Here is a 13,190-nt window from a genome sequence, read left to right as displayed (position 1 = left end):
CCCCCCCCCCCCCGCAGTGGGTGAGGGTTTCTGTTGCCACACAGGTTCTTGGTATTGTCACATTTACTCGTTCATCTGGAGGCGATGTGGGCAAAGGAGTTGGAGTAGCAGCTTTCTCATTAGTCTGTCCTTCACAGCACATGACTAGAACATTTCATGATCTGGATGGAAACGTCATTAAACGGGACTCTGGAATATGGATCAATGGGTTTGATTACACTGGAATGTCTCACATAACCCCTCATGTTCCTGAGATCAACGACACCATTCGAGCTCACTGTGAGGAGGATGCACCACTCTGTGGTTTCCCGTGGTACCTCCCGGTGCACTTCCTCATCAGGTTCGTCTTTTGTCAGGTCCTGTCACCGAGGGAGTGCTCCGCTATTCATGCTGGTTCACACACAAGCCCAGTGCTGTGTAGGCCAGGTTTTCCTTCACTACAGGAGTTCCCCTCCTTTGGGATTAAGCACTCAGAAGGTTACTGTTGCTTTTTCAAATTTAGGAAGTCTTCCCTCTAGAAACCTGAGTGATTGGAAAGGCTGCCTCTTCAGCTGTTCTAATAGCAGTTCAGCATCAGTTTCAAATTGTTTTATTTCTGGGATGTTTTCGTGGTGTGGTAGTAAAGGGCTGGATAAGAAGGAAGAGGCTGGGTGGTGGCCTCAAGATCACATAGGATCCTTTGTTCCTAAATCTGGGAAGGTTACATCCTATGGTAACGGGCTTTAAGAGTACCTAGCATAATTTGTCCTGTCCACCAGAGATTATTTTCATACCCCAAAATGTGAGTTGTATTTGGACCATTTCCATGACTCAGAGATAGCGGTCAACTTCTTAAGCATCCTAAATACTGAAGCTACCTTTCCAAATAGGAAAAATTGGTATCTTCCTGCTCCAGAAGTTTCTCCAGGAGATCCTGCTCATTTCAGACTTGTGTCCAAGGAACAGACACCCTGGGATTCTGTAAAGCTGACGTTTGAAGCAACAGGTAAGTCATAGGACAGTTTTCTCTTCTCTCCTTCACTTTTTAAAATTCTTTAAACTTTATTTTTTAAAGTTTTTAATTATTTATTTGAGGGTGAGCACAAGTGGGGGATGGGAGCAGCAGAGGGAGAGGGAGAAGCAGACTCCCACTGAACAGGGAACCCAACATGGAGCTCCATCCCAGGACCCCGAGATCATGACCTGTGCTTAAAGGCAGATGCTTCACCGACTGAGCCAACCAGGGGCCCCCATTTCTTAAAATTCTTAATAAGTATATATTCATTCCTTAAATGATGGTGATTAACAACATAGGAAGAACCTAGTGCTTCTAATTAGGAGCACTTGAAGCTCATTAAGATTTATTGAAGAAAATTTATTAGACTATTTTTTTTTAGAGTGGTGTTAGATTTACAGAAAAATTGAGCAGAAAACAGAGCTCCCCTCCACCTGCTGCCTTATTAATACCTTGCCTTAGAGTGTGCACTTGTTCTTAACATGGATGAGCCGGTGGTAGCCCATGTTCCTGGCTCACATTAAGGCCCAGTTTGGTGCTGGTGTTGCAGACTTCTGTGGGTTTGACTACTGTGTAGTGTCATGTACCCTGCAGCACACACAGTACGCTCCCCGCCCCAGAATCCCTGTGCTCCCCCATTTGTCCCTCCTCCACACTCCCACTGGCAAGCAGTGACCTTTGTTACTATTTCTACTGTTTTGCCTTCCCCAGGATATCCTGAAGCTGCAGTCATATAGTCTGGAGCCCTTTGCAGACTGGTAGCGATCTGCATTTCAGAACCTTTGGGTCCTTTGGGGCTCAAATAATTCTTGCTGCTTTTGCTGCTGAATAGCGTTACGGACACACCAGTTTATCCCCTCCCCTGCCGAGGGACAGATTGCTTGCTTGCTTCCAGTTTGTGGCAGCTGCGAATAAAGCTGCCATAAAACATTTGTTTGCAGGTTTTCTTCTTGACATGTTTTCACCTCACCTGGATAAAACCTAGGAGTACAACTGCTAGATTGTATGGTTAGCCTATGTTTACCTTTGTAAGAAACAGCCAGACTCTTGCAGGGTGGCTGCACCATTCTGTATTCTCAGTAGTGTTGGGTGCTGTTGGTGTCTGGGATATTAGCCCTTCTGCAAGATACGGAGCCATATCTTACTTTTGTTTCCATTTGCAGTGCCCCAGTTACCTAGGGTGCTCCCGGAGCACCTCCTCATTGGTTACGTGCCCTCTGTGTGTCACCTCCGGTGTGGTGTCTATTAATTGGGTTGTTTTCTGTTGACATTTTAAGAGTTCTTTGTGCCTGTGGATATTTATATCAGATAAGTGATTTGCAAATATTTTCTCCCAGTCCGGGTCGTCTTTTCATTCTCTCGACAGTTTTCCACAGAGTATGTTTTTAAATTCAACGAAGTCCGATGTTCTCAGCTTTTCTTTCATGGGTCATGAATTTGGTGTTGTGTCTAAAAGTTATCACCAGACTCAGAGTCTCTGGATTTTCTCTGATGGTTACCTTCTACAAGTTTAGTTTTGTATTTTATATTTAGATCTATGAGAGATACATTTTGAGTTAATTTTTGTGAGAGGTGTAAGGCCTCTGTGAAGGATTTTTTTTCTTTCTTTGCACGTGGATTTCCAGTTGTTCCAGTAGCATTTGTTTAAGACTATTTGAGATCAGTTGGCTGTATTTGTGTGGATCTATTTATGGGCTCTCTGTTCTGTTTTCCTTACTGGTTTCTCTACTTAACCATTGCGGCACACTCTTGACCAAGTATTAAAGGTGGGTAGTATCAGTTCTCTCCAACTTTATTCTTCAGCATATTGCTTGTCTTTTGTTTTTCCATTTAACAGTTTGTCGAGATCCACTGTAGAACTTTCTGGGGTTCTGACTGGAATTGCACTGAAATCTATAGATCAAGGTGGAAAAAATGACATCTTAATTATTTTTTCCCATCTGTGACATGGAATGTCTCTCCATTTATTTGTTTTCTTTCATCAGAACTGTGTTTTGTGGGTTTCCTCATATAGATTGTGTACAGCTTTTCCTAGATCTGCATCTAAGTATTTCATTTTTGGGGATACTAATGTAAATAGTATTTTTCCTTCATGGTATATGGGAAAACAGTTGATCTTTTTTATTAACTTTGTATCCTTCAACCTTGCCATAGCTGTTTGTTAGTTCCAGTAGTTTTTTTGTTGATTCTTTGGGATTTTCTACATAGATGATCATGTTGTCTGCAAACAAAAATAGTTTTATTTCTTCCTTCCCAATATTTCATCTTTTGTTACCTTTTCTTGTCTTACTGTATTAGCTAGGACTTCTAGTATTGTGAAAGTGCTGAGGAATAGTAAGAGTGGAAACCATTGTCCTGTTCTCAGTCTTAGTGGGGGAAAGCTACATTTTTACCAAGTATTGTATTAGCTGTGGACTTTTTTTTTTTTTTTTTTTTTACTTATGATAGTCATACAGAGAGAGAGAGAGAGGCAGAGACACAGGCAGAGGGAGAAGCAGGCTCCATGCACCGGGAGCCCGACGTGGGATTCAGTCCCGGGTCTCCAGGATCGCGCCCTGGGCCAAAGGCAGGCGCCAAACCGCTGCGCCACCCAGAGATCCCTAGCTGGGGACTTTTTTAAAAAGATTTTATTTGTTTGACAGAGAAAGAGAAAGAACTCACACAAGCAGAGGGAACAGGAGAGAGCCAGCCCAACATGGGGTTCAATCCCAGGACTCTGAGATCATGACCTGAGCCGAAGGCACATGCTTAACCAACTGAGCCACCCAGGCACCCCAGTTGTAGCTTTTCTGTAGATGCTCTTTTTCAGGTTGAGTAAAAATTCCCCTCTATTTTTAGTTTGCTGAGCTCTAAGTGTGAATAGGCTTTGGATCTTGTCACGTGCTTTTCTCTTTGCTAACATGACCATGTGCTTTTTCTTCATCAGCCTATGGATAATAGTGATGGATTACATTAACTGATATTTCAGAGGCTGAACCAACCCTACATCCATGGAATAAATCCCACCTGGTTGTAATATAGAATTCTTTTATGCATTGTTGGATTTGGTTTGCTAACATCACGTTGAGGATTGGTTCTATTTCTCTGGAGAACTCTACCACAAGAAGTTCATTTTTAGAAGTTCCTGCTACTGTTCACTTTGTATCATTCCTTGAGCTTTATATAAATGGAATTTTCCAATATATAATATTCTGGGTCATTAAACATAATGATTTTGAGATTGAGCTCAGTTGTTCTGAAGTATTCACATTTGGAGTCTGAGAATTCCAATTGTTCTACAGTCTCGCCCGCGTTTGCTCTCCTTTCCCTCGTGCCATTTCTGTGGGGCATGTAGCAGTAGCTCTTGCATTTCCCGGATAATGATGTGGACACACTTCCAAGTGCGTGTTGGAAGATATTCAGGTATCTTGTTTTGTTTCATTTCTTTTTCCCTTTTAAACATTGAGTTTATTGACCTGCAGGAGTGGGTATGTTCTAGGTCACAGACCATTATCAGATCTCTGTGTATCAGGTACCCAGATTTTCTTGTCCATTCATTTTCTCAAATGGTCATTTGATGTGCAGAAGTCTTCAATTTTTATGAATTCCAATTTATCAGATTTTTCTTGAGAATTAGTACTTTATGTACCCTTTTTAAAAAATCCTGTCTACCTAGAGGTCACAAAGATAGACTCTCCTGTTTCCTTCTAGAAGCTTCATAGCTTTAGCTGTTAGTTTAGGCCTATGATATACCTTGAATTTTTGTGTGTGGTGTGCAAGAGAGGTCAAGGTTCTTTTTTTTCATCATGGATATCCAGTTGTTCTAGCATTATCTGTTGAAAACATTTACTTACCCTATTGAACTGCTTTGGCATCTTTGTCAAAATTATTTGTATATACCTCAACTTTGCCCACTTTTTACTGAACTTCCTTTTTTGAAAAGTAGCTTGTTTGGTGTTTGTATTTTTTGGTGACTGTGGCCATCATTATATTTACTGTAAACAGAAAATAATTATACCTATCATGCTAAGGCATAGTTAAAGAAAGGACTTGAAAATCTAGTAAGGAAAGCTGGAGGACACAAAACAGTAGTTGTGAAACAATAAAATTTGGTAGTTAACTAACAGAATGAAACAGTTACAGGAAATTAAGTGCCTCAACTGGCACTTTTGAAGATGTATACTTTGTTTTCCCTAGGCTTTTAAAATTGAATTGGAAATAAATTTGTTTTGCACCAACCACCAATGCCAATTATTTCTGATTTTTCTTTAATCACCACCTTGTAAAAAGGAAGCACTGAAAAATCTAAACTTTTATCCTTTATGCACAATTTAGAGAATTCCAATAAAATTCAGGTTCCTGGCAGTCAAGTTACACATCTACTGCCCTGTGTTGTTTGGTTACACCTGTCAAGAAATCAGGGGAAAAAAATATTTGTGTATGTGTGGGTCATCTGTGTATCAGTTACCACATATTTAACAGAGCGCCATACAAAAACAGACCTCAAGTATAACTTGTTGACTATTGTGTATCATCTGCAAATATTGTCTTCCTTCTTCTTTACCCGTTCTTAGGTCTGTAATTGGCGTGTCTTTGGTGGCTGATGCAGCCCACATGGTGTGGGGTGGGTGGGGCCATGTGGGGCATGAGCAGGCATCCTTGCTTTAGGTAGAGCACAGATCTCTAGTGTTGCCCAGCATGTGAGGAATGAGCCTTAGGCCTGAGGTACAGACCTGGTGACATGATAGGCAAAGGTGTTTATCACGGGTCATTTCTTGAGTGTTTTTATAAGGAATGGGCTTTAATTTGGGGAAAGGCCTCTCACAGCATCTTATAAAGGGGAATCATAGAATTTTTCTTCCTTGGATCTTTTAATATTGTGTATTCCACTAAGGCCATGGCTTTTTTTCTTTGCATGATACTGGATTTTGTTTGCTAATGTTTAGCAATTTTGTGTTAATACAAGTGATAGGTACATGTTTATTATTTGAATTCAATCAATTAACATGTAATACTGGTTTCAGAGGTAGAGGTCAGTGACTCATCCATCTTATAGAACACCTGTGCTCATCATATCACCTGCCCTCCTTCATGTCCGTCACCCAGTTACCATCTTTATTTTTGTTGGGCCCCCTTTAATCAGGATTAGGTATGTGTTACATATGATAAATACATAGACATCATGAAATGGTAAGTGTTCCTTGATTTCTAATGCCTTGGAAGCATTTGAACAATCTAGTTGAAAAGTTGGCTTGCATTCCTCTCTGAAACCATCTGGGCATCATGCTTTTTCTGCAGGGGTAGTTTTTTTTCATGGGAAATCAGTCTGCTTAAGATGTATGCCTGTCTCGCACAGTTTTAGGCCTCCATTTTCCTTAAAAAGTATCCATTTCATCTGGGTCCTCCAATTTAATAGCATAGAGGTCTGCCAAAGTAGCCACATGTGATTTTAAACACCTCTTCTGTTTATTTTTATTCTTTTTGTATTTTACTCCATTCTCCTTACCTCTGCCTTTTACTTAACCAAGTTAGCTAGTAGTAGTAAGTAAAAAAATCTGTTCTTTTTTGTAAAATTAAGTTAGGTCTGTTTAGTTCTTATTCTCTTTTGATTCCTCTTTGCTTTACCTGTATTATTTCCTTCATTGTTTTTCTCTGTTGTACTTTTATTTCACTGAAAAAAACATTTATTGTTTTATTTATTGGATTTTCCTCTTGTCACTGCTTTTACATGTACTGAGTAGTTTGATATGTAAAATTTTCATTATTTACAAAAAAACCTCTTATTTTTATTTATTTATTTTTTTAACCTCTTATTTTTAAAAGATTTATTTCTTTATTCCTGAGAGACACAGAGAGAGGCAGAGGAAGAAGCAGGCTCCTTGTGGGGAGCCCGATGTGGGACTTGATCCCAGGGCCCCGGGATCATACCCCTGATCCATCTGTAATTTTTGTTTGGATTTCTTAACCTGAGTCTTTTATATGTTTGTTTATTTTTAAGGATGTAGAGAAAGAGCACGTGCAAGTGGTGGGAGAAATGAAGAGAATCCATGTACACTCCCTGCTGAGCAGGGAGCCCAACCCGAGCCTGGTCCCACAAGACCATGACCTGAGCAGAAACCAAGAGTTTGAGCCACCCCAGAGTCTTTTATTTTTTTAAAGATTTTATTTATTTATTCGTGAGAGAGGCAGAGACACAGGCAGAGGGAGAAGCAGACTCCATACAGGGAGCCCAACATGGGACTTGATCCCGGGTCTCTAGGATCTGGCCCTGGGCTGAAGGAGGCACTAAACCTCTGAGCCACCTGGGCTGCCGCCCCCATCCCCCAGAGTCTTTTAAATTGTTTTTAAAATCTGCACGTAGAAGACCATTTTGTTTTGTTATTGACAATTTAAGGTTTACTGAATTATGGTGTTACTTGTAATATTTCAACTTTATAGAACCGATATTTTCTTTATAAGCTACTATTTTATGAATGTTTTTTGCTTATTCTACATGCTGATAACGCAGAATTTATCTTCTAAACTTAGGTATATTTATCCCCATGATCTACTTCACTGACCATTAGTTTTCACGTTTAAATCCTTTTTGTTCAACTGATGTTTCATGTGACAATGGACTTACCAGTGTCTTTCTGCATATCTTTTTGCATCTCCTGTAGTTTTGCTTCATCAGGCAGTTGCTGTCACTTGATGCACAGAATTCACAATTTTGTATCATTCTGAATTAAAGCTTTTAGTATTAAAAAATGCCTTTTGGGCAGCCTGGGTGGCTCAGCGGTTTAGTGCAGCCTTCGGGCCAGGGCCTGATCCTGGAGACCTGGGATCGAGCCTGCTTCTGCCTGTGTGTCTGCGTGCCTCTCTCTCTGTCTCTCATGAATAAATAAAATCTTAAAAACAAATAAAAAGTGCCTTTTTACAATGTAATGCATTTGTTTTGAATCCTGTTTAATTTTTTTTTCTGAGATGATTTTTCTTTAAAGATTTTATTTAGAGAAATCGAGCAGGGGGTGCAGAGGGAGAGGGAGGAGCAGGGAGCCCGCTATGGGACTTGACCCCAGGACCCAGAGATCATGACCTAAGCCAAAGGCAGATGCTCAACCAGAGCCCCCCAGGCTCCCCGAAAGAGGTCTTTTTAAAAACTCTTCACTTGCCTGAAATACCTTTGTTCATGTTGTTATTTTTATCCTTTCTGAACCTAAGTATGTTTGTTGAATATGGTAGATGATTGGGTCTGGATTTTAAGCCAACTTGAAATTTTTTTCCTTTTAGTTGCTGATTAGGTCTCTTCACATTTATTTTTATGACTGGTGCATTTGTCCTCAATTTGGTGCTTTATTTGCTATATTCCTTTTTTGTAGGGAAGGTCGTCTTCGCTCTTTAAAAAAACTATTTGCTGGCATTTAGGAAGGTCTATATTTTTGTTTTGACGATGTATGTAACCTTTGACTATCTCAGTTTTTCGTGGCCTTGGCTTCACAAGCCTCTACAAGTCTGCTCCCTCCACGTTCTCTCCCTGTCAGTGTTGGGTGCCTATGACATCTCAGTCTCCTACCACTTTCGTATTGTGTGTGGGTATATTGCAATCCTGTCTATTCCCTTGCTATAGTTTTTGAAGTTTTTTTGGTTAGATGAAGCCTATTCCCTAGATTTCTGACAGACTCATGCGCACTAGGTTCTTATATCACTGTAAATTCTTGGCCTTTTCCTGTTGGGCCTCATTGATACCAGGAGTGGAATTGATAATACGGGGCTGTAGTAGGAGGATCTTCAGGGGACAGGAGGCGAGTCCTTCCTAGCCTGGCTTGGTGGTGAGGGTAACCCCTCTTCCTCTCCTTACAGGACCAAGCCACATGTCCTTCTACGTTCGAACCCACAAAGGGTCAACACTTTCTCAGTGGTCTCTTGGCAATGGCACCCCAGTCACAAGTAAAGGCGGGGACTACTTCGTATTTTACTCCCACGGGCTCCAGGCCTCTGCATGGCAGTTCTGGATTGAAGTACAGGTGAGAATTTCCCAGCTTTGCTGCCGTGACTGGTCAGGTTCCGCGGTGGCATCTGGGATCATTATTCTGCCTTCATAGAGCTGGAGAACTAAACTAATTTTTCTCTACCAGGTCTTGGAAGAACGGCCTGAAGGAATGGTCACCGTGGCCATTGCTGCCCACTACCTTTCTGGGAAAGATAAGAAATCCTCCCAGCTGGATGCTCTGAAGGAGAAGTTCCCAGATTGGACATTTCCCTCTGCTTGGGTGTGCACCTACAAGCTCTTTGTGTTTTAATCTTCTGGATGAGCTCTGAGTATATGCCCAGCAGGACACTCCATGTGACACGGTTTCTCCTGGCACCACAGGGATGCGTGTGAGTCGGTGATTGCTAAAGAGCACAAGTTCAGAGAGCTTAGTGGGCTAACACTCCTCAGGGCCAAGCACCCCAATGGTTATGCTGGGGGTAGCGATGCATGGCCTTTTTGACACTTGAAAATGCCAGTTTCCTGGCACTTAAGCACATGTGGGTACTACCACTGCACACGTAAGTCATTTTATATGACCTTAAGGATAAAAGCCAACAAACCACTTCAATCCCCTTAGGATCATGAACAATGTAGAAAGGTACTGTAAGTTAGACAAATGACATTCCCAATTTAAGCCCAAGACCATTTGTTTTGTCAGTGGACAGATCGGTTTTGTCAGACCTCGGGACTGAACCATAGGTATTAGAAGGCGGTTACCGCAGAGGCCCCAGCCCCCAGTGTGGGAACCTGTGCTGAGCTGGGGACTCTTGTCCTTCCCACAAGTGGTCACTGACCGAGAGCCATCTCTGTGATGCTTTCCTGAGTTGCTTTCAAGGCCCAGTCTATACCTTTTCCCTCTTCCACTTTGCCAATTTAAGAGGAGCATTTGTTTAGCCACATGTCCTGCTGGGGCTGGACGTTTTATAAATATTCATTTAATAGGAGTGTTGTTATCCAAGGTTGATCCTTTGGGGCATAATTTTTTTGATGCACTGACTCCTGTGTTTTGTCCAAGTGTGCATCCATCCAGCAGGGCTGGCTTTCCTCGGGCTCCAGGGGGTGCCTGACATGGGAATGAGGCTGCAGTACCTGGAGCCGCTGAGGTGCTTTCCATTCTGCGTGGCTTGGGAGGCGGGTCTCGGCAGGGTCTCTCAGGGCTGTGAGGCTCCGGCAATGGAAGGGTTTGGGGAGATGAGTGCTTGCTTTTTTCCATTAAGAAACTGAAAAGGTTGAACAGATTAAGCTTAGCAAGCATAGGCCAAAAAGCCACTTAAAAGCCATAGTAAAACAGTGGCACCACGTGTGCGCCCCAGGAGGAAATCCTTGAAGCTGCTTTTGCTGTGTGTGCGACATGCTTCTGTAATCCTGCTCCGCCCACTGCCTTGTCTGTGACCCCCGACCCTGGCTGTCATGTGAAAGGATCGGGGACCTTGTAGGAACTGTTCCTTACCAGTTTCAAGTATGTCAAGTACCTGCCCCCACCCCGCCCCCCCACCTGTCAGGCCTGAATTTGTCAGGTGGTGAATAAGGACTACAGTGTTTGTGGCTTGTATAGAATCAGAGTTGTGGGCAAAAAGTAATCTCTAAATGAATTTCAAACGTCCCTGTGGTTAATTTGACATTTGCCGGGGGGAGGGGGGGTGTCTTAGGCTGAGGAAGGGCATTTTATAAGGAAAGTTACTCATAATTTTTTTTTCCTCCTTTGGGAAAAACGTTCTTGCCTTTTAGTAATGATCATGGTTTTCTTTTTGCCTTCACATTATTTTCCTTTTGTTTTGGTTTTCAGGATGCTCACTCGTCTCAGGGCATGCTTAGTACTGGGGCAGATTGTTTTGGTACCAGAAAGGGCTGAGGAGTTACATCCCTAATATTCCCGCCTCTGAGGCTGGAGTATCTCATCCTTCATAGCTCACTTATAAAAGGGTCTTTTCAAATTCTAACAAATGCAGTTTTTCCTACAGAATTTAAATGTAAATAGCCCAGTATTGAGCATTCAGTGAAAATGTGAAGAACTGTGATTTTGAAGAAATGCTGGAAATTTACAGACTGTTGCATGAAGTATGTGTTTGACATTTTAGCTGATGGCAAGGAGCAGGACAGGATGGCTAAGTGTCACCATGAAAGGGTCCCAGCTGCTCACTCAGGAAGCCACAGGAAAAACGCTTGTCTTTACTTCCTTTTCACTGAATTGTTGCCTTATGTTACTGAAATAAACTTTTTAACCTGTTAGTATCTTCAACTGAAAAACCAGATCTTTATGGTTTGTTCTTCTGTATCCCCATCTTTAAAGGGCTATTTAGAATCTACAGAGCCTTTTTAAAGCCTTTTTAAAAAGCATTTTTAATTGCTTTTAAAAGACATAGATGGCTCACAGGGGCAGAAAGGTTATGTGAGCAAAGCACTCAACAAGGAAACACTGGAAAGCTTTTTGTGGAATGAAATAGTGAATCTCACTTTGTTAAATGTCGAGCTTTTTACAATCCTCTCTATTGGCAAAGAAAATCATTGAAGGGCTAATCCAGAAGGATCATGGGGGCAGGAAGAGGACATGGTCTTTCCGCCAGTGGTCCACCACTCACTCCTGTCCACCTGCAGGAGTACGGCCTCTCCCCAGAATAGTTCGGTACACCTCCACATCATGCACCTTCTTGTAGGGCCAATAAAGCCAAAAAGCATTTAGGCCTCTTTATTTGGAAACTATCTTCATATATTTTGAATATACCTTGAAGTATATTCATATACATATTTTTATTAATGTACTGATATAATTTTTTAAGTTTGGCTCTATACCATGACCAAGTGGGATTTATTCATGGAATGAAAAGTTGGCTTAACACCTGAAAAATCAATGTAATACACCGTATCAATTGAGTACCTTTATCAGAGTAAGGAAATTCCTGCCTATGAAAAAGTCACAGCTAACAACTATGATGAAACTTTATCCCGAAGGCAGGGCCACTTCTACTAAGTACTGTCCTGAGGCTCTAGCCAGGGCAGTCTGGCAAGAGGCATCCAGATTAGAAAGGACAGATTTATTGAGAAAAGACTAAAGAATCCACAAAAATCTTGTTACAGTTAATGAAAGGGAAACATAACACTTGTATTTCCATAACAAGAAAACAGGGAATAAGCCTCACAAAAAGTATTAAGATTTTTACACTAGAAACCAACACAGTGAAAGAAATCCCATGTTTGTGGATTGGTTTCATTAATATGGCAGCATTCTCCAAATTGACCCACAAACAACACAACCCCGGCTGGTTTATATGCAGATATTGACAAGCTAATCCTGAAATACATATGGACATGCAAAGGGCCCATAATAGCCCAAAGAGTCTTGGAAAAACAAACTTACAAACTTGTCCCGTGCTCACAACTTCCTACCAAGTAGTAACTGGGACAGTGGGGTATGGATGTTAAGAACAGCGACGGACAGAATACGGCTGAGAGTCCACAAATAAATGATTTTTGGCAATTCAGGGAGGGGAAGAAAATGAATCTTTTCAGTGAATTGTGGTGGGACAACTGAATAGCACACAAATGAACAAGGTTACACTCCTCACTTCATACCACACACAAATTTACTCAAAGTGGATTAAAGACCTAAGTAGGAGCTAAAACTGTAATAGACAAAAAGCAAAACTCTTAGAGGAAGACCCAGGCGCCAATCGCCACAACCACGTGTTTTAGGCAATGATTTCTCACATACACCAGAGTACAAGCAACCAAAGAAAAAGTTGGACTTGACCAAAATGAAAAACGTCCTTACTTCAAAGGAGACTGTCCTGAAAGTCACAAGCTCCTGGACTGAAAAAATACTTGCAAATCATATCCAGTAAAGGTCTAGTATTCAGGATGCATGAAGAACTCCTACAAATCTGTGAAAAGGGCAAAGGATATAAAGTTTTCTCCAAAGATACACAAATGGCTAAAAACCGTATGAAAAGACATTAGCCAACCACAAACATGCATACCTGCACCGTGATGACACGCTTCCTACATAACTCAGATGGCAGTAACTAAGCCACAGCCGGTAACCCGTGCTGATGGGAGAACTCGGAGCCCACCTCCCCTGCAACTGGAAGTGTAGACAATGGCACAGGCACTTTGGGATATGGTTAGGCATTTCCTCAAAACATTAACCAGGTACATGAATGAGCATTTTCACTTCTAGAGAGAACCAAAAACTTCTATCCATGTGAATGT

At 41.6% G+C, this 13,190-nt stretch overlaps 1 protein-coding gene across 1 annotated transcript in view; it reads left to right on the top strand.

Annotated features, from left to right (window-relative positions):
* Nucleotides 1–11,231, top strand: part of ERMP1 (endoplasmic reticulum metallopeptidase 1) — a 40,973-nt gene extending 29,742 nt beyond the window's left edge. The window contains exons 12-15 of the mRNA XM_055311055.1: nucleotides 138–340; nucleotides 870–985; nucleotides 8,813–8,976; nucleotides 9,088–11,231. Coding sequence (XP_055167030.1) covers nucleotides 138–340; nucleotides 870–985; nucleotides 8,813–8,976; nucleotides 9,088–9,252 — 648 coding nt within the window. The 3' untranslated portion in view covers nucleotides 9,253–11,231. The remainder of the gene's footprint in view (nucleotides 1–137; nucleotides 341–869; nucleotides 986–8,812; nucleotides 8,977–9,087) is intronic.
* Nucleotides 11,232–13,190: the final 1,959 nt, after the last annotated feature.

This window comes from Nyctereutes procyonoides, unplaced genomic scaffold, assembly GCF_905146905.1.
Source record: "Nyctereutes procyonoides isolate TBG_1078 unplaced genomic scaffold, NYPRO_anot_genome, whole genome shotgun sequence".
Taxonomy (NCBI): Eukaryota; Metazoa; Chordata; class Mammalia; order Carnivora; family Canidae; genus Nyctereutes; species Nyctereutes procyonoides.
Note: the sequence above shows the minus strand (reverse complement) of the source record. Positions and strands in the feature narration are given on the sequence as shown.